Source organism: Lutzomyia longipalpis, chromosome 1, assembly GCF_024334085.1.
Source record: "Lutzomyia longipalpis isolate SR_M1_2022 chromosome 1, ASM2433408v1".
Classification (NCBI taxonomy): Eukaryota; Metazoa; Arthropoda; class Insecta; order Diptera; family Psychodidae; genus Lutzomyia; species Lutzomyia longipalpis.
Window position 1 is genome coordinate 16,971,073 of NC_074707.1, and position 21,386 is coordinate 16,992,458.

The 21,386-nt window shown below is 37.9% G+C and overlaps 8 protein-coding genes across 8 annotated transcripts in view; 4 read left to right on the top strand and 4 right to left on the bottom strand.

The window, feature by feature from the left end:
* The window catches only part of LOC129793817 (uncharacterized), a 28,142-nt gene extending 13,807 nt beyond the window's left edge, over window positions 1–14,335 (top strand). The window contains exons 4-6 of the transcript XR_008750967.1: window positions 7,081–7,593; window positions 7,778–7,927; window positions 11,802–14,335. The gene's annotated coding sequence lies outside the window, so the exon portion shown is untranslated. The remainder of the gene's footprint in view (window positions 1–7,080; window positions 7,594–7,777; window positions 7,928–11,801) is intronic.
* On the top strand, window positions 3,458–4,875 carry LOC129793859 (uncharacterized). Its single transcript, XM_055834319.1, has 2 exons — window positions 3,458–3,859; window positions 4,190–4,875. Exons 1-2 carry the CDS (start codon window positions 3,533–3,535, stop codon window positions 4,742–4,744), a joined length of 882 nt encoding a protein of 293 aa, XP_055690294.1. The 5' UTR covers window positions 3,458–3,532; the 3' UTR covers window positions 4,745–4,875.
* LOC129793828 (uncharacterized) lies at window positions 11,496–14,366 on the top strand. The gene is made up of 3 exons (XM_055834261.1): window positions 11,496–12,291; window positions 13,434–13,517; window positions 13,728–14,366. Exons 1-3 carry the CDS (start codon window positions 11,803–11,805, stop codon window positions 14,103–14,105), a joined length of 951 nt encoding a protein of 316 aa, XP_055690236.1. The 5' UTR covers window positions 11,496–11,802; the 3' UTR covers window positions 14,106–14,366.
* A 50-nt stretch (window positions 14,367–14,416) lies between these two features.
* On the top strand, window positions 14,417–15,970 carry LOC129793922 (mitochondrial import inner membrane translocase subunit Tim29). The gene has a single exon (XM_055834442.1). The coding sequence runs from the start codon at window positions 15,324–15,326 to the stop codon at window positions 15,921–15,923; it is 600 nt and encodes a 199-aa protein (XP_055690417.1). The 5' UTR covers window positions 14,417–15,323; the 3' UTR covers window positions 15,924–15,970.
* Window positions 15,917–16,698, bottom strand: LOC129793926 (uncharacterized). Its single transcript, XM_055834456.1, has 2 exons — window positions 16,603–16,698; window positions 15,917–16,537 (listed from the first exon to the last, which is right to left on the bottom strand). Exons 1-2 carry the CDS (start codon window positions 16,629–16,631, stop codon window positions 15,973–15,975), a joined length of 594 nt encoding a protein of 197 aa, XP_055690431.1. The 5' UTR covers window positions 16,632–16,698; the 3' UTR covers window positions 15,917–15,972.
* A 12-nt stretch (window positions 16,699–16,710) lies between these two features.
* On the bottom strand, window positions 16,711–17,434 carry LOC129793950 (uncharacterized). Its single transcript, XM_055834494.1, has 2 exons — window positions 17,267–17,434; window positions 16,711–17,168 (listed from the first exon to the last, which is right to left on the bottom strand). The coding sequence occupies exons 1-2, from the start codon at window positions 17,315–17,317 to the stop codon at window positions 16,935–16,937; spliced, it is 285 nt and encodes a 94-aa protein (XP_055690469.1). The 5' UTR covers window positions 17,318–17,434; the 3' UTR covers window positions 16,711–16,934.
* A 62-nt stretch (window positions 17,435–17,496) lies between these two features.
* LOC129793784 (ATPase family AAA domain-containing protein 3A homolog) lies at window positions 17,497–19,823 on the bottom strand. Its single transcript, XM_055834123.1, has 3 exons — window positions 19,482–19,823; window positions 18,095–19,394; window positions 17,497–18,023 (listed from the first exon to the last, which is right to left on the bottom strand). The coding sequence occupies exons 1-3, from the start codon at window positions 19,675–19,677 to the stop codon at window positions 17,756–17,758; spliced, it is 1,764 nt and encodes a 587-aa protein (XP_055690098.1). The 5' UTR covers window positions 19,678–19,823; the 3' UTR covers window positions 17,497–17,755.
* A 577-nt stretch (window positions 19,824–20,400) lies between these two features.
* Window positions 20,401–21,349, bottom strand: LOC129793884 (39S ribosomal protein L9, mitochondrial). The gene is made up of 2 exons (XM_055834359.1): window positions 21,168–21,349; window positions 20,401–21,109 (listed from the first exon to the last, which is right to left on the bottom strand). Exons 1-2 carry the CDS (start codon window positions 21,258–21,260, stop codon window positions 20,459–20,461), a joined length of 744 nt encoding a protein of 247 aa, XP_055690334.1. The 5' UTR covers window positions 21,261–21,349; the 3' UTR covers window positions 20,401–20,458.
* Between the last annotated feature and the right edge of the window lie 37 nt (window positions 21,350–21,386).

Consider the following 21,386-nt stretch of genomic DNA (forward strand, 5'->3'; position numbering starts at 1 on the left):
TATTTTTTCAGAAAAAACCTCTTTAAAGTATTTAAGAAAGTTCTAACGTTTTTCATTGTTATTCTCCTTAACACTTAGAGGATTTATGTGGACACCGTGTCCATTTCGAGTTTTTAAATCGTCATAGATTAAAATGTATTGAACCTATCGTGATAAGTACCACGTCTATGTGTAGGGAATTTCAATTACTTTAAGTTAGGCTAAAGAAAATCCGGAAAATATTTTGCTTTTTAAAAGATAATTAAGGTCAAAGTCGAAAATATACGCGGAGGATGAAAATGGTCACCGTGACCAACGGTTTTTTTTTCGAAAAAAATCGACGCGCCCGAAGATTATGAACCATACTCCTGTGTTAAAAGATAGGAATATGGTTCATAATCTTCGGGCACGTCGAAATACTCTTTTGCACAAATGTCAAAGTGTTGTTTACTTTTTTTTTTACATAAAAACTCCGGAAAATTCAATACTTAAAATAAGCAAATACAAGGATTAATCTAAAAAAACCCTTCAGGTAGCCTCCATAAATTGTTTTCTTTTGAGATTGATAAGTGGTTTCAGCGCACCCATAAAAACCAATATTTCAGATTGTCTATCGATTTCAATCTTCCATTATAATATTTTTTATCCAAAATTTGCGCGAAGCGCAATAAATCCCCCCATTAATTGAATAAAATATGCACGCATAGTTATTTTGCAAATGCAATCTTCCATATTTCCTTGAAATATTTGAAAAAAAAACCGTTGGTCATTCTGTCCAATTTCATCCTCCGCGTAAGTGAAAATTGCCCGGTCCTCCGAGTGTTAAGAAAAATCAATTAGTTTTAAAGAATTTTTATTATAGGCCAAGAAATTTGTTAAAATTTCCACCATTTACGTGTAAATAAAATATTTTCACGTGTAATTTAACATGAGTGTCACCACAAGAGTGATTTACTGGTGAATTGTATCGTGTATATGAGTGTGTTTGTAATGTAATATAAATTTAAATTCAAGTAGAAAGTAGATTGAAATCTTGCGAGAAATTATTACAATTGCTGTTAACCCTTTAACGTTTTTTGGGTCATACCCTGACCCAAAACGAAAATGATTTTTTAGAGATACTTCTAGTTAATATTTTTGGATGCTTTCTTCGCCAGTATAAAGCTAAAGGATCAACCTTTCAAGACATATTTTTTTGATTCGTCCAATAAATTCCTTTATAGTCGATTTTTTGCACCAAACTTGGGAAAAATTGGTCGATTTTCATCACTTTGAAAATCAGCCTTTTTTTCTATTTTATAATTTTCCGATAGCCTAAATCGACTTGAATCTTATAAATAGACTAAATAACTAGAAAAGATTGCTTTATGGGAACCTTGAAAGTCGAACCAATTTTCCAAAAAGCTTTTCCAAACTTTTTGGGTCAGCATATGACCCAATGGACGGGAAGGGATACAAAACGCGGAATTTTTGACAACTCATTTCCCATACATAAACAGTGCGGTGAAGTGGCTGGATGAGCCACGATTTTCAGTGATTTGAGTGATTTCCTGGCCAGGATGTGTTCTGATGGAGGGATGGGTATCCTCCTTTAGTGTTGTGTTAAGTTTAATGCAATTTTGTGGTAAATAAGTGGTAAATTTAACGCAAAACCGTGGCAAGGTACGTGTTTTCAGTGTGGAGAAGCGGCTGGATGAGCCACGAATTTCGGTGATTTGAGCGATTTCCTGGCCAGAATCTCTAGCTGGGATATGTTCTGATGGAGGAATGTGTATCCCCCTTTAGTGTTCCGTTAAGTTTTATCCAAATATGTGGCAAATAAGTGGTAAATTGACCGTAAAACTGTGGCAAGGTGCGTGTTTAGAGGAACCTTCACCTGGGATGACACTGAAAATCCTGACCAAACCACTTCTGGTCGGTCTGATTCTCATTGTAGTTCATCCCAGGGTGCTTCCGAGGCATCTTGGGGGTAACATTACCGGCCACGGACACAGAGTGCTTCTTAATTGTGAATATCAAAAATCCGTGTTTTGTATCCCTTGCGGTCCATTGGGTCATATGCTGACCCAAAGCTTTTCCGGAAAATCCGTAAGTTGGAAAATTTTTTTTTCGACTAGAATTCATATAATTAGGCCCAAAGAGTTGGAAAATAGCAAAATTTCCAAAATCGGCCCAGCAGTTCTAGGCGCGGACCTTAAAGGGTTAACAAGGGTCTTAGCATGTGAAAATTATTCATATCGAGTTATTGGTCATCATATCAATGGGGTGCAATGCTAAAGATCAGAGCAATATCAGCATAATCAGCATTCCTCGTATATTTTGCATGTTCTATTCGCAAATATAAATTCCCCGCGCGCGCGTTTTTTTTTTCATACCCCTCCGTATTAACGCGAAAAGCTCATTGTGATGTGGGGTGTATTTTTGTGTGTGAAAGAAGAGCCAAGTTATTGTGATTTATGTGCCAGATCTCCAAGTCGCGACCTGTTGTCCGTTTTGTATGGTGAAGAGGTAGAAAAACATTATTCGATATTATATTGAATTTGGTGAGAAGGAGGAGAGAAACTCAAACATATTTTACCACCCGCTGTGCTTCAGGACATGTTTATTGACTATTTCACGCTATTTGACACAATTACAGACCTCAAGCCTTTTGCTTTTATATTAACGAGTCTTAGCTGTGCAATAATTAATTTCAATAAAACACATTACTCATTTATTAAAAACTTTTCACATGGTGTCGGCTGGAAGAAGACAATTTGAGAATTTGTTCAACGACATGTCATGTGATATGTATATAAATAAGTGCTACAATTTACCTCTTTTCTTAAGTGAACGAAAATTATATATAGCTACAATGTATGTAGGCACTTATATATAATTTTAGCAATGTGGTAAGAGTTGCATCAATTTCAGTGCGTGGGCCAAAAGTAAACGAAGGTTTTTTGAATGAATCTTCTTAAATAAATAGAAATGTTTTAAATAAAATGTCCTAAAATATTTTAAGCTTATTTTATTTTTAACATTTCCTATTTTATTTATTTTACTTAATTTTTATTGAAAATTTACAAATCTCTAACATTTTGACTCCCTTTTCTCCATTCGAACATTTCAACCCAGAAAGCTCCCAAAAAACTAATATTTTTCAATTAAATCCACATCGATTGAATAAATTGCAATGATGAGGATACAAAGTAATAGTTTGTCACGCGGTTGTGATTGCAAATTTTAATTTAACTTGGCTGTCGTCGGTGTTTTGTGTTGCAATGCTGCGAAAGCAATTTTGTGTCTTTTTTTTAACTCGATTACCCCAAGAGTCACTACAATGCACCCTGTGCGGGGGAGAAGAATACATAATGGTTTTTTTTTAAAAGAATGTAACGTGGAAAAAAGCAAATGTGCAATAATTTCACGCATCTAACTTTTGGCGACACAAATGGCACTCTCTGTGTGTGAGGAGACAAACGGGAAAAATTGTGCGCAAAGATGCGCATTGTGCACCACCTATTCATTCCCAAAGTGTCTTCCATTGAAGAAAGTCCTGATTGAAGGCAATATGATTATTTGGCGAGTGTTCGGTGTGGTGTTCAGTGCAATTCTTATTCAATCATTAGTCAATGGATCAGCAAATGCAGACAGTTGGATCGGAAGGAATAATCCATTTGGGGATCTTTCCACATCAGCTGCAGAAAATCTCGCGAGGAATCTCTACCCAGAGCGCCTGATGCAGGATCGAACGGATGAACCAATTCACCAGAGTCGTGCTGAAGGACAACAATTAATTTCAAGCAACCTCCTTGGTGGCATCATGCGAATGATGGGGCTGGATAGTGGAAAACTTGGTGCTCTCGTGATAAATGGATTGATTTTTCTTGCTCAAATGGTAAAGAATTCAACAATGTATTTAACAAGAGTAGCAAAAGACTGGAAAGTTACGTATGAGAAGGGCTCCAAGAAAGAGATGAAGTTAGCAAGTACAGGATTTACCGGAGTCTCTGTGTACATAAGACCATTGAAGAGAATATGAGATCGTCTAATTTCTTTAGTATCCTTTAAACAAAAACAAATAATTTTATGTTTATCAATTAATGCTCTAATCTTCTAGTCTTTTCTCTGTCAATTAGTGTTACCTGAAATTTTAATGAAAAAATAAATTTTTGTGATGAAAGCAAAATTAATCTTTTTTTTTCTCTCCTCAAACTCTTCCTAACAGATCGGCAAGAGTTTGGCTGCACGAATGTTCTCAGCTGCTGCACCACATGATCCTCCCACACAACCACCACCACCCCAAATGGGTAATTTCCCAATGGATGATTCCCAAGCGGCAGAATCATTTAATCACCACAAGTATGAGTATCGATCGACAGATGAGCCCAAGGTTAGCCAAGGCACGGACGAGACACCACGATCAGGTTCCCCACTGGATTGGATCTTAACTAATCCCTCACCACACTTGAATAAGCTCATGAATGATGCTCGCGATCGCAATCTTCCTCAGCGCCTGGTGGAGCTTGTGACTGGGGGACAGAGTAGTAAATGGACTGAAGGGGAATGTATCCTCAGGCTTCTCTGCAAAAGTTCCCCTTTCGTCTGGGCCATGCAGAGAGTCATTGGGGACCGTATTGATGGTGTAGATCAGCAAGAGAATGAAACTCAAAATGGAAGTCTCCTTGAGACAATAATGAAAAATCTTCCTGATGCGAAAGAATTTGATTTGCACGGTGATGCATGTGAAGAGAGATATCCCAATTGCAGAGTTTACACCTGAGAATATTCCCCATCATATGTAAAGTTTTTCACTCCGCTAATCATCATCTTAACGTTCTTTTTTTGCATTGTTTGCACAGACTATTGCTTGAATTACTTTTCTGTGACTTTTGTATGATGAAGAAAAATATACAGACGCTATTTTTCCATTATCTACATTTTTTTCTTCATCTCTTAGCATCACAACATCGCATGTGGAAAGCACAGCTATATGCAATCCACCATTTAATGTTGCAATTATTCTTCTTTTGTATTATGTTTTTAGTGTTCTTTCGACTTCATATTAACTCGGAAAATTTTATTTTTTTTTAACTCCAAAAGTTTAGCTATCTGCCAAATTAACCGGAAAGAGATCTTCTCTAAAACAAATTCTGCAAATATATATCCTTAAAATAATTTTGGTCTTTTCAATGCACATATAGGGGAGACTGAAGCAATTATGGCAAAAATCTCAATATGATGGATTCCCGTAAGGCAAGAAATTTTCCTCTGCAGGTTTTTATTATAGGAATTTTCCTGCCATACCCCTTTATCTCAGGTCATTTTGCTTATATTTGAATAGGAAATATGAGTTTTTGGGATTTTCCAAAAATGTGGAGCAGTTTTAGTCAGTAGTGGGGTAAATTAAGTAGAAGAGATTTGTAGTTGCTAAATAAACTTCTCATCTGTTAATCTTTTACAAGAAATTATACTTATTTAGCTAAAAGTGACTCAAATTGCTTGCCCTCTCTGATTCAATTAGCCCCAAAATTACATGCTTTGATTAAAATAATTGAAAAGAAAAATCCTTAGAAGTTTGTGGAAAATACTCATCAACCTATAAGTAAGACAGATTGAAAAAAACTCTAAAAGAAAAGTTTCAAAAATTGATTTTTCCTTAATACGCAGAAAAATTGATTTAGAGGCCGTAAAATGTTTTATTCTTTAAATACTCATGGGATGATTTTCACATTTTAGTCAATGATTAATAGACTTTTCATCTATATAATAAAGAAAGGTCTCTCTAAAATTTCGTTCCTGTTCATCTATGCATTTCTACACCGTTGGTCCGATCGCGATGAAATTTGGTACAGAGACTCCTGATACCAGGCGGTTTTTACCAACGACATTCATTTTCCCCCCAGAGCCCCCCTTCATATAGCCCCCATATAAAAATCACGCTTTTTGACTACTTTTTGAATTCGGCGCCATAAATGTTGTGTGAAATTCACTTTTTCCCTTTGAAATATCTGTTGGAGGTTTTTGTGTGGCCCATCTTCTATATAATAAAGAAAGGTCTCTCTAAAATTTCGTTCCTGTTCATCTATGCATTTCTACACCGTTGGTCCGATCGTGATGAAATTTGGTACAGAGACTACTGATACCAGGCGGTTTTTACCAACGACATTCATTTTCCCCCCAGAGCCCCCCTTCATATAGCCCCCATATAAAAATCACGCTTTTTTGACTACTTTTTGAATTCGGCGCCATAAATGTTGTGCGAAATTCACTTTTTCCCTTTACAATATCTGTTGGAGGTTTTTGTGTGGCCCATCTATATAATAAAGAAAGGTCTTTCTAAAATTTCGTTCCTGTTCATCTATGCATTTCTACACCGTTGGGCCGATCGTGATGAAATTTGGTACAGAGACTACTGATACCATGCGGTTTTTACCAACGAATACATTTTCTATTGGACTTTTTTCAGCTCAATTATTTTCTCTATATAAAATTTGCGCGAAGCGCAACAAATCCCCGCGAAGCGGGGCGAGGTAAATTGGAGCGAAGCGACAATTTACCTCGTCATAAATATATTTGAAATTTTTCCGATTAAATATGATAAGAGAACTTTACTACCCCCACGTTTCCTCTTTAAATTAATACATTTCGCCATCGTCGTGGCTAAAATCAAAATCCCATCTTCCATAGCGAAGCACCTGCTCATCGCCTTCGGTATGAGAAACTTCCTGAACATCTTAAACCACAAGTGCACAATTTGCTATTGTCTGTGTCTACCCATGGGCAGAATGGTGCAGTACCACCATAGAGTCTTTTTTTCCACGAACGAAAAAAAAAGAAAGAAAAAGAAAATAAATACGGAGAAGTCATTGATGAAAAATGTTACGTAAAAATGGTGATATACAAGAAAGATGAAGAGGTGCACTTCCAGAGATTTACATCGTCATGGTGATGATATTGCGGATCTTGGCGCACCAGAAAGATTGTGATTTTCTCTAATTAATTTTATTATTGCTCTCGGAACACGTCGATCGTTCTTGAAATCCCCTTTCACTGAAACCATTTGCATATTACTATCATCTACCAATAATGATGCTCTTTCTCTCTCTGTTTTTGCAGTGTGTGCAATACCATACATATTGGGAGCGATCCTCCTGTGAGAACATGCCGGAAGCCCTATTGAGGAAAAATCTCGTTTTAATGCAGCATCTTCTGCCGTGTTGTGCATTGGGGCGGGGTGCAATGGGAAGATTCTAGAGCAGACTCTTTTGCAAAAATTGCGTGGCAGCGAAGATCCGTAACGGAATATTCCTGTTTCACGGGGCGATAAAGGTGTGGAGTGGATAAGATAACCGGGTAGAATTCTTTGAGTATTGGTTGGCATGGATGGACTCGGCGGAAAGCACCTCGCAATGGAATGTTCTCTCTCTCTCAATGGGGCAAACCTGAAGAAAAATGTTCGGGTATAAGGCAGCAGCAAGTAAAGAGAAAGAGAGACTCTCTCACCAATGAAGAGTGTGCAGATGACGAGATCGAGCCGCGATGGAGTAGGAAAGAAGTGGGTCACCGTATATAAAGACAAGTTCAAGGCAACTTTAGTTCCAGAAGTGAAGATTAACTTGCAGTGAAACGGTGAGCACGCAGTGATTTTTCTCTCCCATCAAAATCCCCCTTTTTATTTATTTTCTTCCAATGCATTTGAAGAATTTTTCCATTTTCCTCTCAGTGCTATATATAACATTCTTTTGTGCCTGTTTTGTTGTGAAGAAAAAAAAGAAAAAGAAAATTCTAAAAGTGGATCTCAATTATCTTTCAGAAATATTTGCAAAGGAGAAATTTGTTCAGTTGGAAGGAATTATTTTCTAATTCACGCCTACACTCTTTTCTCTCTTTTGGTTTAACGAAAGAAAAAAAATCGCTACGCACACATTTCACCTCTAAAAAGGGCACACGAAGACAAAATCAGGTATGTACTTTACAAAGTTTTTTTTTGTTATTAAGTGAAATCGATCCTCAAAAATTAAATGCGATTTTCTATATCTCTTTGGGCATATAATGGGTGGAAGAAGAAATTACAATTTTTCCATGATCATGAATTACGATGTAAAATGATGTTGTTCAAGTTATTTTCTGCAAAGAAATTGTCTTTCTTAAAGAGTAATCAGAGGAAGTAGGGAAAGAGAGAGAGTAATTTAAATAACAATCAGGCCTGCTTTCAAGAGTATAGAATTCAAAATATGTGACCCCAATTGCCAAAGTCACAGAAAAGTGGGTAAGAGCGTTGTCGCTTAGTGGGAAAAAATTGGGTGTCCCATACACCTCAAATTCTCCAAACACCAATACGCCATACCCGCCGTACCTGATGATTGGGGCAAAGAAAGAAGAAGAGACAGGAAATACCTCCGGAGAGTGCAATGAAAAATTTCTCAGACCACAGAAAGTTCCAACTGGTGAGGAGCAAAAGAAAGATTTGTTGGATATATTCCAAATGAGACGACGAACCTGTTTTGTTTCCATGCAAGGTGAAAATATTTATTAAAGAAGAATCAATTTTCTACGGCACAACTCGCACTGAGAATCAAAAACAAGAACAAGATCTTGAAGAGATCAATGTACCTACTTTTTTCCCATAATAAACATCAAGTCTGTTTTAACACAACTTAACTGTGCATTTAATACCTTCTTCTCTAATTAATAAAATTTTCTTCTTCATCTACCACTGTGCTGACTCACACGCCATTTTTTTCATACGCAGATTCTTAACAGAAGAAAACATCTTCTGTACATTAGGATTTTTATATGAAGGTACTTCCTGAATGCCAAATTATTTTTCACATTAAGAGAGAATGATCTAAAAGAAAATGCAAGACTACAATGAGAAGCATCTCGTCTTGACCGTTTTGTGTGTGCGCGAGGAGAAGTAGCAGTTCTTTTCGCAGGTAGACTTCACACAAATAAAAATTAATACCCATCTATTAACGGTGCATTTAAGTTTTGTTTGTCCATCTGCCGATGAAAATGTTTATTCAACAGACCAAAAGTGCTAAAAAGAATAAGATGGTACCGTCTTGTGATACACATTCTTTCTGCATTTGCGCCCATTGTTGGGTAATGTTTGAAATTAGGGTAATTTAGATTAGGAAAGTTTCACCAATTTACAGCCAGTTAATTTTCGGAAGAATAGTAGAGGATGGGGTTTTAAATAGAGCGAAATGATTTTTATTTTGTTGAAGTTCAATTTGAAGCTTAAAGCAAGAAATTAACTCATGATTTTGGCATTAAAAATTATCTCACCTTTACTAGGTTATTATGTAGGTACCCTACTTGTTCCCATAGAAAGTAACTTTTAGAAACATTTTATGATAGAATTTCTTAATTATATTATATACTCTAATTCATTTTATTGTTTTTATATTTTTATGATAAGAACTAAATGAAAGCATTGGATGCTTTAAATAGAATATCTCGGAGTTTTTTCTCATTTCAGTTAACAGTTTGGAAGTTTTAAAAGAACAGTTTCATTTATTTTAATTACATGACGAATGGGGCTTTTTATTAAAGTTTATTTCGTTTCTTATTTGGCTACAAAGCAAAATAAAGAAAGAAGTATAAGAAAATTAGGAGCAGTTTTTCTCAGCTCAATTTATTCACAAGTTGAAGATCTTCATTTCATTCTTATGCTCTACTGGTTGTTAATTTGCAGAAAATATTTTTAAATTTACGTTTAATTGTTAAACAATTGTGCAAATCTTTTTAAATATTTTTCACGGATTTCATTGATTTATAAAAAGGGGAACAGTAGCATTAATCCGCTTGAATACAAGCATTAAGAAAGAATAATTAAAAATTAAACCGTTGATGCTGGAATGTTCTTAATAATATAGTTTGTTTCTTTAGAAGCTGTGAGCCTTGTTCTAAAGTTGCAAAATTCTTATTATTAAATTTTTGCGAATGTTTTTTTTTAAGTCATTAAGTTAAGTGAGTAAATGGAATAGGAAATGATGTGAATCACTGATCCTCAATAATGATCCAAATTTATTTAATTCATTCATTTTCTCTTTCAATCAGTTTAGTTCTATTGGAAGGACTTTAAATTATTATAGAAAAAAGATATTAAAGAGTGATTAGATTCTCTAAAACTGATCATGCTAGATAGATGATTTAATTTCTGGAAATTCTCTATTGGCCAAAATATAAAAAATTCGAATATTTATTTTAAGGACAAAACCTTCTTTTCCTAAGTGGAAAATACAAAATTCTTATCAATATTTGAAATATTTACCAATTTATTAATAATCTAGTATCGACTGAAATACCTTTGGGTAAAGGAGAGGTATTTAATAAAATGAATTAATTCTTAATTTTTGGTTTAAAAAAAAACGTTGATAAAAGTCTGCGAGTTTCCATTATCATTAATCCTAAGATCATTTTTAAAGGGTTAAGGCCTTATAGCTTAAGGTTTTATCAAGTACATTATACATTTAATCTAATTAATTCTTTTGTCCCTTTACAACCAATCAATGTTTTCCTGATTTTTCCATTTGGTCTCCATAACTCTTATTTCAATTTAATCTCAAGTTACTCATCATAAACCGCTCAAACCACAATAAATCATCACATAGAGCTTAAAAGTTCATAGAATTGATTTTGTGAAGAGAAAAGCTTTAAAACAATAATTCGAAATAAATCAATCCGGTTGAAAAGTGGCAGAGAAAAGTCCAGAAAAGTCTTTAAAAAAAAAACATCAATCGAACTGAAGCGGTTAGGTGAGAGTTGTATTCGCTAAATACTGTGCTATTGAACTCACAAAAGGTCACGAAAACACACAAAAGCCGAACTCTCTCAGCTCAAAGCAAATTCAATGAATAATTTTCATTATTTTCTTTAAGAAAAAAATCTAAAACTCTCATTTCCTCTCATTCCTTTGACTTTAGGTCATTTAGTTGAATGAATTTTACTCAAGTTCAGCGAATCTCTTGGAGGTGCGAAAATCGCGAAAACCGCGAAAACATAAAATATCATTCATCGCACCAGTCCATTTGATGCTGCAGATCTTCAGCAAGTGGATGATGAAATGCTTTGTGTGGTTTGTGTGGTGTGTAGAAAGTTTTCTACATAAAAAAAGAGACTTTAGCATGATTTTTAAAAATTCATTTAACCAGTGAAATGAAGCATCTCAAAGGGGAATCCCAATGAGTCATGTCAAAACTCACTTTTACTATGCTGTAGTGCTATTTTATCAATGGTGCAGCATCGCAAATTCACTTTTTAAATGCAATGATCTCATAGATTGAATTAATTACCTATCTTAGCGTGGGAGGAATGAAGATTCTTATTTTAAGAGCGTACAGAAACTCTCAAAGATTTTTTTAAAAGAATTTAAATGGAATTGTTCACACATGGAGGCCAGTAAAACATTCCTCTTCCCATTTGCACCTAATAATAATAATGAATGCTGATGAGTTCTTGGCAACTTCCATAAATCATGCACAAACATTGCAATTGGATTTATTGGTCGGATCTTGCTCATTCACTCAGTATGGGTTGATGTGTGTATGGAGTGTGCGCCTCTTAGAAGGCAGAAGAGCGATTGTGACCTACTTGTGCGTAATTATTTGTTAACGAACGACAAAATGAAGAGTCACGAAGACACGGAATGGATTTTATGGGGCCACTGGGCCACACAGAACTTTTACACTATTCCAACCGCATCCAACTCTTCTCTCCACCCAATTAACCAACTATGCCTAATGAGTTGGATTATATATTCTCGACTATTGGAGAGGCCGATCGCTTTTTGTGGAGCATTACTGACCTAACTGTTCACCAATTTTTCACAGAATGCTCAAGACACAGGTGACAGGATGGTGCTTCTTTGTGCTACTCATGGCCAATGGTGTATTTGCACTGCCCAATCAATACATACCGCGAGAGATTGTGGCGCGTCAGCGTATTGTGGAGCCACCACGGGTACCAGTTGCACGTATTGAGGAAGTCAACCGTAAATTTGCCGAGAAACCCAATGCCCTGAAGAAGGTAGCTCTGGATGACATTGATGATGACATTCAGACAAATCAAATCCAAGAATCCGGACAAGGGTTCTCATGGACAAATATGCTGAGCACCGTGCTGCAGATGATGTTCCCCGCCAATGGCAACAGCAGCCCCACAAAGAGCGATGACATTGACAACAATGTGGGCTTTACACAGTCTCCCTGGACCAATCTCCTCTCTGTTGGACTCAAAATTCTAACAGCCATCCTTGGTGGTGGACAGAACAATGATGGTATCGACAAAGTAGACAACGGTGGTGGTGGATCACCCATGCAGGTAAATTCATCTCATATCCATCCAGAGAGTATATTTTCACAATTTTTTTTCATTCACAAAAAGAACCCCAAAGCAGTTGAAAGTAGAATTTCCCTGTGATTCTATTAATCCACCTTGTAGTGTTCTTTAGTTTATTTTTTATTATTACCCCCCTGCTTATTAATGCTGGCAATGTCCCTTCACCCTAACGGAAATAATGAGAAAAACTTAGAAAATGTGTAAATAATGCATATTACAGTCCCAAAGGCAATGAAAAAGCATTTTCCGTTCATTTTATCCTAATGTACAGTGTTTGATGGATTCTTGTATGTTTCTCAATGATCTATATTAATTAGGAATTTCATTATTAAAATTAGTTCAAAGCAAGGCTAAAACTTTAGGTTTAATTTGTATTAGGATTGGACTTAGATTTATTTATTTAGATAAATTAGGAAACCGATAAAATTTAAAACTCTCCTACTAAGAGAAATAAGATTTTAAAAGACAGATTAGTCCATAATTAAAGATAATTTTTAGGGAGAGGGATGACTGAAAGCTTAGCCTTTTTTCTACTAATCCAGATTCGTCCATTAATTCGCTAGAAAAAGCGAATTAAAAAACGTATAAAAAGTTTTTATTTTTATAGAAATTAAATGGATTCGGTTGAATAAAGTCTTTTAGGAGTTCTTGTATGAAAGTTAAAGAATTCTGGTTGAATTTTCTAGCCAGTTTTCATATAAGGTTTGCAAAACCATCTAGGATATATCAACGTTTTTTTTTTCTTGCTTGAGAAAATTCGTTAATTTTATTAAGTCCATAAAATTGTACAAAGAGAACTACCAGAAGTATTCTCAATATGAGATTTTTTCCACTATCTTTCGTCTTAAATTCAGTTCTTGTGATCGGTTTTAGGACGCTCTCTCCTTGATTTTTTTTAAGAATCAACATAAAGAAGTTAATTAAATAGATTAATCCTAATCTTAATATTTTTTAAAGTACAACACTGCAAATCTTTAGAATTTTTTTTTTAAATTAATTTCGGATTAAATCTAAAAAAGAAAATAAAATAAATTGGAGCTTTTTGCCATGGGACAGTAGTGTACAGGCTGTAGTTATGTTTCTTTTCATCTTACATCTTGGAAATTGGTTTCTGGCAATGACAGGGAATCCTGGCGGCTGTTCTCTCAGCAATGTTGGGCGCGAAAGATCCTGAGCAGGTTAACACGATGGCTAAGCAGGCTGGTGAGGTGAGTGGTACTTGTACAGAGCAAAAAAAAATCTCTTCCAACTTCTTTTCTTACCACATTTCATACAACTTTGGTGTGTGGGAGTGGAGGGTGAAATTGATTCTTTTATTTTTGTGTGGGTGTCTAGCTTTACTGTGCAGCTCATCAGTTTTTTTTTTACCTTTTAGCAAAATTATTTAAATATCTTCTTTTTTATTAATTTTCTTGCAGTTTATCAATATCGTGATGAATCTCTTGGATGCCCTCAAGACATCCTTCTCGCATCGTTCCATCCGTGCTCGTTCAATTGGTAAGAAGGACTCTGTGAGTGATGCTGCCGTTGCTGGGTTGTCCATGCTCAAGGGCTATGCGAAGACGTACAAGAATAGCGACGACAAGTGCATGCAGAAGTATCTCTGTGAGGCCAATAGGGAGTGCAATGCTGACATCGGAGGCACAAGTATATTCTGCCAATTGGGTACATACGCCACCAGCTTTGTCCTCGAACGAACCACAAGTACAGCCTTTGAAACCTTCTACGAGGCTGGACGACAGGGAAGGTCCGGTATTGATTGCCGACAACTCTACTTGGAATGCAATGAAGTTTAATCTTTCAACAACAAAAAAAAAACTCTTCTGAGCACGTGACAAAGTTATTAAGTATAAATTTATATACAAACCCTCTTCTATGTAATTTATTTATTTATATATCCTAGGGTAGAATGAAATAAATTGAATGTGTGTGTGTTTTAGATCTTATAGAAAAAAAATCATGTTTTATTTTTACATGTGATTTTCTTATTTTGCGATTTCTTACAATAAAACATCATTTAGCGTCATCCCATTCCAATAAATTGATCCACCATCTAACTAAATATTGTTTTCTGGTGAAATTTTATGATTTATTTCATGATGATTTATCTCAACTTTGCTTATCAGATTACGTGAAAGTTATGCTGTATTAAACTGAAAGAGAATGCAAAAATTCATGAGTTTCACCAAAGAAAGGCAATTTATTGATTTTTTTTTTTATAAAATCATTTAAATTGTAGTAACTACAAATTAAAAAAGAATATTGCAAATTATTCTTTTTATCTCTCTATAATTTCGTTCCTGTTCAGCTATGCATTTCTACACCGTTGGTCCGATCGCGATGAAATTTGGTACAGAGACTACTGATACCAGGCGGCTTTTACCAACGACATTCATTTCCCCCCCAGAGCCCCCCTTCGTAGCGCCCCCATATAAAATTCGTGCTTTTTTGACTACTTTTTGAAATTGGCGCCCTTTTCGGTACATTTTCTTGAAGAGAAAATGAGATGGATGCATTTTCCTGCTATCCGTCTCCCTCACACATTCACTTTTTCGCAATTTTCTCACGTTTTCCGCCGAGTTTTCCGGCCGGAAGTAAGTTTTTGCAATCAGGAAGCGACGCCGCGTCGAATGGCAGCATTGGTGTGAAAAGCTCGCGAAAATCCATTTTCGGGAAATGAGAGTCGTGTAAAATCCCCAACCGTCAAAATTTTCAAATTTGTTACCCAACCGTCAAAATTTCCACGGGCCCCAAATTCATGAATTTCTCCAAAGAAAGCCAATTTATTGATTTTTTTTTGATAAAATCATTAAAATTGTTGTAACTACAAATTAAAAAAGAATATTGCAAATTATTCTTTTTTAAATTGGATAAATTGAGAAAATAAAACGTTTGCGTTTAAAAGAGCGAGCAAATTTTGGCGGGAAGAAATTGAGCGACTTTTTCGGAACAAACATAACCTATCTTTTTCATTATTTTGATTCTTGTGGTTGCGGTTATAAAAAAAAGTGAACATGCCTTTCCCGACCAGTGTCCTCCGCAAGTCCCTCCTGCAATATTACCAGAGCAATGCAGCTGTAGTACAGAGTCGTTTGAATGCAATAACCTTCCCGCAGCGCCTGAAGGGGACAATTGTGGAGAAATGGGCCACCTACTGGAAGCACCTCTTCCTCGACTACATGGAGGTTATTGCGGGATTGGGAAGAGAAGCCCGGGATAAGCCACTGAAGGCGACAGTCGTTGGATCAGTGGTCGGAAGTCTCTACTACTGTGGGAAAACAAATCCAGATAGAGAGAATTTCATGGAGACCCTTCGGACGTATCAGAATGAAATGAGTTTGGTGCACGAATCTCTCCACAATCCCATTTCAAGAGAACACATCCTGATGGTTGAGCGAAATGTCAATTCGGGTCAGCTGAGACGATTATCCTTGGGAGTGTTGTCCTTGATGTGGCTGGATGATTGTAGCGATGAAACGGCAAACTATCGTGCTAACTGCTCGTATCTGAAGCCAGAATGGTCATCATTTCATCGACGCATCATAGACATTGGATTCTTGGGTGAGTGGTGGAATTTCCGGCAAAAGATGACTGATTACGATATTAATTATTAGCTTATCTATTAGCTGTATTTAGAAATAAAACTTATAAATAGCTTAAACACTAAGATTTCCTAAGATTATCCAGCTCCTGGGTAATTTCCTCAAGTTGATCAAAGAATTTCGACAATTGGGCATGAGTTTGATGGAATGTCACTGAATCTCCGGCCGATGTCTTTAGCTCAATCAATCCAACAGGGGTCTTTTCCTTTTCTCTAGCTTCTGAGGCAAGATCAACTTCCAAATTCCACGAGACATCCTTCAGTTCATTCGTTTCACCTGTTTCCGTCTCGAGATTATCCAAAATCTGCTTTTGCTCCCGAATCCAATACTTAATGAATGCTTCTGCTTTCTTCTCCTCGAATCCGAGGATTTTCGTGAGATCTGCCTGAAGACGTGTGGGCTTCATGATAAACTTTAGAGCTCTTTTGAATATGTGGGAAATGGTTTTGATTGTCATCAGGAGCATATTATCCTCTAGTTTTGTTGTTTCCTGCAAATCCTTCAGAGCATCTTCAACACTGACTTCCACAAGAGTCTGACAGACTTTGTAGTCATAGACAAAGGTTAAAATCTGCTGAAACGTTTCATCTTCCAGTTCATTGATCCTCGAGACGCACTCAAGGAGTCTTTAAATAAATAAATAATTAATTAAAGTGACTGCAAACAAGTTAATTTATGAGGATAAACTCACGGCTTAGAAGCTCCCCGAATCCATGCCATCTCTTTGCTGCTGACAACTGGACTGATGCGCCATCTACAGCACCCGGAAAGTTTTCAGGGAAAATTATTTAAAAAAATCATTTTTTGTTGTTAAATATTTTCTTCAGTTCACATTGCACACGATTATAATACGACAGATTATACATTATTCTTCTTTTCGACTAGATAGAGAGATCATGAGTTCTTTTTTTATGTTTAAATTGTAAAGGTAAGAAGGAAAAAAATAGCATGTCTTTTCATTTTGATTTCACATCCATGGGAATGAAAGTGATGATCACCAGTAGTTTCTTCGTGCGTCTCCCCCTAAGTGCAGTAGTGGTAGGAGTTTCTTGAATTTATCCCCGAATAGGAGTCCTTGCTGTAGGTGGTCTGTTGGTGACTCGAAAAGGGATGCTGAACTGAGCGATTGCATGAGAATCCCTGCCCAAAATTTTCCTTTGCCGGCTGTGCATTAGGCACTGTGGGGAAGCAACACCACAAAATAAAAGCCACCAGGGCAACAATTGTCCCTGTCAGGAGGATAAAATCCTCAATTGTCTGGAGGAAAGGGAAGAAATAATCAAAATCAATGTTTGTCCTTGAAAGTTCCTTGCAGAATCCATGCGAATGAAAGAAAATGCCCAAAAAGTACTTACAGGATTTTCGCTCAAATTGAGCAAGTAGGCAAATTCATCAAATGCTGTCATTTTCTCGGGAAATTCACGATTTTCCTTTTTATTTACGAAAAACAATTTTTTGTCTATTTTACTCAAAAATAAATCTCCTTTTTTTCTTCTTCTTCCTTTTAGTTTTCGGCCAACTTCATGGAGTAAAAAATTTTGTTTGCCATTATACAACTAACTTCATGCAAGAAGGAAATTCGGAATTTTGCTTTATAGAACATTTCCCGCGTAATTTATTACCCGCGATAACCAACTTTTTTAGTTTTCCTCTCATTTTCTACCAAAGAAGATTATAATAAAAAGGATGCCAGGAAGCCATCACCAGCTGAGGGAAGTTTAATATAAATTTCCAGGAAATTCAGCTGGTGTAGCCGGATGTGGCAGACGACATCCTTCCACATAGGAGATTGTTCCCACATTATAGGTCATGACTCCGCACACAAATGCTACTCCTCTATATTGTTACTGCTGACCCTTTCCACCTGTGATGGACTTGTGGTCTCCCTTCTCTTGTTCTGAAAGCCATGCCATCTTCTGTTTGTGCTGATGAACAGCCTCCATGCACTTGTCCAAGACCATCTTCTCCGTCAGAACTCCATCTTCGGAGCAGTAGAGGGCTGCCTGCCACGCTACTCCGAGCTTGGAGATTTCTCTTCCGGACATTCCTTCGCAGAGCTTTGCCATTTTGCTACAGATAGCACCATAATCAAACTGTTCCACTTTGAAGCGCCTAAAAACAAAGATTAGAATGTTAGCAGATTTGCTTTAAATGCTTCCGGAAAAGGAAAGAAAAGTACAAACCTCTTGCCCTCAGCAGCTGGCTCCAGAACAAACTTATCAAAGTAGAGACGCATAAGACGCTCTCGCTCATCGAGACCGGGCAGTGTAAATTCAACCATCTCATCCAGACGATCATTGATGGCATAGTCAAATTGTTCGGGTGTATTACTGGCCAGGATGAGCATGAATTTGTGATTTTGCTCACTTGTGCGGTAGAGGAAGGCATTGAGGGATGCCCTGAGATCCTCAGAAATGCGTTCGGATGAGCGTTTCCGGAGAAATGCATCGGCTTCGTCGACAAAGAGCAACAGCCCGCGCTTGCTGGTGTTGGCCCAGTCGAAAACTTTGTGAATTGCCGTGACCCCATCACGTCCCATTGGCGCCACATCACCACCCGTCATAATGGCATAATCCATGCCCGAATGATTGGCCAGCTTCTTCGCAAACATCGTCTTTCCCGTCCCCGGGGGTCCGTGCATGAGGATATTTCTGTAAAATCCGCGATTTTGGCGCGTATTCTTCGTTGCAATGGCAATATCCCGAAGCCGTTCCTCCAGCTTTGGCTCCAAAATGACCCCCTGAAGGGCATCAGCAGGTTTACTCCGGAAGCGCTTGAGCAACTGAATGGGATGTCGTGTTGCTTCGAGCAAGGAGAAGCGGGAAGTTTCTCCAACAAGCGAGGGTTTCCCAATACGCGCCTCAACATATCGCGAAGCAACTCCAGTGGCTCCTTTGGCTGAATAAATTCCCAGGGCAAGAAGGGACAGCCCTCCAGCTGCTGTGGCTACCTTCTGCCAGTCATTCAGCAACGCCTGAGCTCCAGCTCCGAGCACAGAACCTGCTGTTTTAATCCCTTCCAACACTGTGGCTCTGTGCTCCTGAGCCTTCAGTCGAATCTGTTCGAGATTTATATCCCTGTTCTCCCTGTCAACCTTTGCCTTTGCCCTCAGCTCTGCTTCGAGCAATTTCAATTTGTTCTTCTCCTTCATCTCAATCTCATGCTCAATTGTGGCACGACGCATGGCTTCCTGTTTGGCTACACTTTCCTCCTGCTTCCGGAGATTCTCCTCCTGAACACGTTGCTGCTGCACCAGCTGCTCCTCATAGCGTTTCCGTGCCAGCTGATCCTGGTACTGTGCTCGTTGCTGCTGATGCTTTGTTTCTTCCGACAGAAGTTTCCGTCTCTCCTCATAGTCCACTCGTTTCTGCTCCACCTTTGCCGTCTCAATGTGAGCTTCATATTCCTTCGCTTTGACTTGCAATTCCTGCTGCCGGGTGCCTTCTTGCATCTTTGAGAGTTCAAGGGCTTCACGGGCATGTTCTGAAACGAAGAAATTCCCCGATTATGCAACAATAGGGTTATGTTACGAACCGGAAAAGTGTCTATCCAAGGATTCATCCAACTTACTGGACTTTTCGAGAGTCTTTGCAGCCTCAGCGGCTCTTTCGAGGGCGGATGAATCAAATCTGTAGGCCTCCATGGCTCTCCTTTCGGCCTTGCTGAGACCCATTTCGGGAGCCTGACCTGGTGCTCCCTGTTCTGGCGGTGGTGGTCCATCACCCTGAGGCGGTGCTTGACTTCTCGATCCAAACAACCACGACATCCTGGGACTTTTCTTTGGGTGAAATACTCTCTACAATTTGGGAAATTCTGAGAAAATCGCGGTTGTTTTTCACGTGTTCGCAAAGGATTTTGCTATCAGCTGGGATGGTGAGGGCGCCACTTGTTATTAAGAGGATAAGAAAAGATAACATCGGAGCCGAACCTTTATTTTTCAGAAACGAGATGGCATGAGAAAAATACTTTCCTCTCACTCTGGCATTTTGTGTAGGTGAGTTTTTTTATTTAGTGTGTGCACGAATTTTGAAATGCAACGGTCGGAAACATTTTAAAATATTTATTTTTCCGGGAAAGACTCATTTTTGGGGTGCGAAAAGTTGGCGGGTGTCTCAGGGAGGCCCAAAGTACGTTCAGTAAAAATTTGGTGGAAATTCGGCGGAAAACACGAGAAAATTGTGAAAAACTAAAAGTGTGAGGGAGACAGTATTAGTGACGTGCACTGTCTCATTTTCTATTCAACAAATTGTACTAAAAAACGCGCCAAATTCAAAAAGAAGTAAAAAAAGATGAATTTTATATGGGGGCGCTACGAAGGGGGACTCCGGGAGGAAAATCAATACGGCCATCTGACACCGCCTGATATAAGGAGCCTCTGTACCAAATTTCATCGCGATCGGATCAACAACGGTGTAGAACTGCATAGCTGAAAAGGAACGAAATCCTGCAAATTCTACGGAAAATGAATGAAAATAGGAAAATTCTGTGATTTAATGTAAAAACTATTTAATTATGAACATTCTAAAGGGATATAATCCCATGCAGATTTATGCAACAATAGGATCAGATGGGAGTTTCCAGAATTCAGGAAGATAGGGAAGTCTCCCAACAGGATCGGTGCTCCAGTGATGAATCCTGCATTTGAGTATCGCTGTTTCCTGACCATTAATTTTAATTTGCACCGTAAATTCCTTGTTTTCCAGCGACAAATCGGGACCCCTTATGGGTGTCTCAGGGATGGTTATTGACTCATCCGTGGCATAGTAGCCAGCTTTTCGCAGAGATGCCCGAATGTGCCATTTCTCAATCACCCACGGATGATCCTTGTTCATGACAATCGGCAGAATGAGGCCCTCAATCATGTTGATTGTTCGCTGGACATACGGTGAGCTGTGCTTCTTTACTTCTGGCTCATCTGCATCCTTCTTGTACTTCTGGATGTTCTTTTCCGTCTTGTACACCGCCAGTCCAGGCAGGAGCAGCATATTGTGGGCATAGCGAGGTTTTAGAGAGACAATATCTCCCTTTTGTCCAATTCCATCGACAAATGTGGTCAGCACGACTTCTATGTCCTTCACCTTCCGTACTTCCGTATCCTCCACAAGATCATAAATGTATTGGCGACTCCGGAATCTCTTGGGCTTCTCAGCCTTCTTGTGAAGACCCGGAGGCCATCTCCTTTTCAGGATGAAAGTATTCTGTGAAAGAAAATAATAACCTTTAAATTGTTTTTTTTTCTTTACTTCATTTTCTTACCCTTGTTTGTTGAATGTTGGTTGTGGCAGCTTCAAGGATACCGGGAAGACATGCTCGGTAAGCAGTTGAACAACCTAACAAGGATCTCAACATCCTTTTTCCTTGTCAATTTCCCTGATTTTAGATTTTCTTGCTTCCACTAAACACTGAAACCATTAAAAGAAATGAAACCGGCTTCCAGTGGAAATTCCATGGACACACTACACATTATTCCAAGTT

Coding starts and splice junctions, on each gene's coding strand:
- LOC129793859 (XM_055834319.1), top strand. CDS start 3,533: ATGATTATTTGGCGAGTGTTCGGTGTGGTGTTCAGTGCAATTCTTATT. Junction 3,860..4,189: donor TGATTTTTCTTGCTCAAATG/GTAAAGAATTCA, acceptor TCTTCCTAACAG/ATCGGCAAGAGTTTGGCTGC.
- LOC129793828 (XM_055834261.1), top strand. CDS start 11,803: ATGCTCAAGACACAGGTGACAGGATGGTGCTTCTTTGTGCTACTCATG. Junction 12,292..13,433: donor GTGGTGGATCACCCATGCAG/GTAAATTCATCT, acceptor TGGCAATGACAG/GGAATCCTGGCGGCTGTTCT. Junction 13,518..13,727: donor TGGCTAAGCAGGCTGGTGAG/GTGAGTGGTACT, acceptor ATTTTCTTGCAG/TTTATCAATATCGTGATGAA.
- LOC129793922 (XM_055834442.1), top strand. CDS start 15,324: ATGCCTTTCCCGACCAGTGTCCTCCGCAAGTCCCTCCTGCAATATTAC.
- LOC129793926 (XM_055834456.1), bottom strand. CDS start 16,631: ATGGCATGGATTCGGGGAGCTTCTAAGCC. Junction 16,538..16,602: donor ATTCGGGGAGCTTCTAAGCC/GTGAGTTTATCC, acceptor ATTTATTTAAAG/ACTCCTTGAGTGCGTCTCGA.
- LOC129793950 (XM_055834494.1), bottom strand. CDS start 17,317: ATGACAGCATTTGATGAATTTGCCTACTTGCTCAATTTGAGCGAAAAT. Junction 17,169..17,266: donor TCAATTTGAGCGAAAATCCT/GTAAGTACTTTT, acceptor CCTTTCCTCCAG/ACAATTGAGGATTTTATCCT.
- LOC129793784 (XM_055834123.1), bottom strand. CDS start 19,677: ATGTCGTGGTTGTTTGGATCGAGAAGTCAAGCACCGCCTCAGGGTGAT. Junction 19,395..19,481: donor AAAGACTCTCGAAAAGTCCA/GTAAGTTGGATG, acceptor TCTTCGTTTCAG/AACATGCCCGTGAAGCCCTT. Junction 18,024..18,094: donor CCAGCTGCTGAGGGCAAGAG/GTTTGTACTTTT, acceptor CTTTGTTTTTAG/GCGCTTCAAAGTGGAACAGT.
- LOC129793884 (XM_055834359.1), bottom strand. CDS start 21,260: ATGTTGAGATCCTTGTTAGGTTGTTCAACTGCTTACCGAGCATGTCTT. Junction 21,110..21,167: donor CCAACATTCAACAAACAAGG/GTAAGAAAATGA, acceptor TTTCTTTCACAG/AATACTTTCATCCTGAAAAG.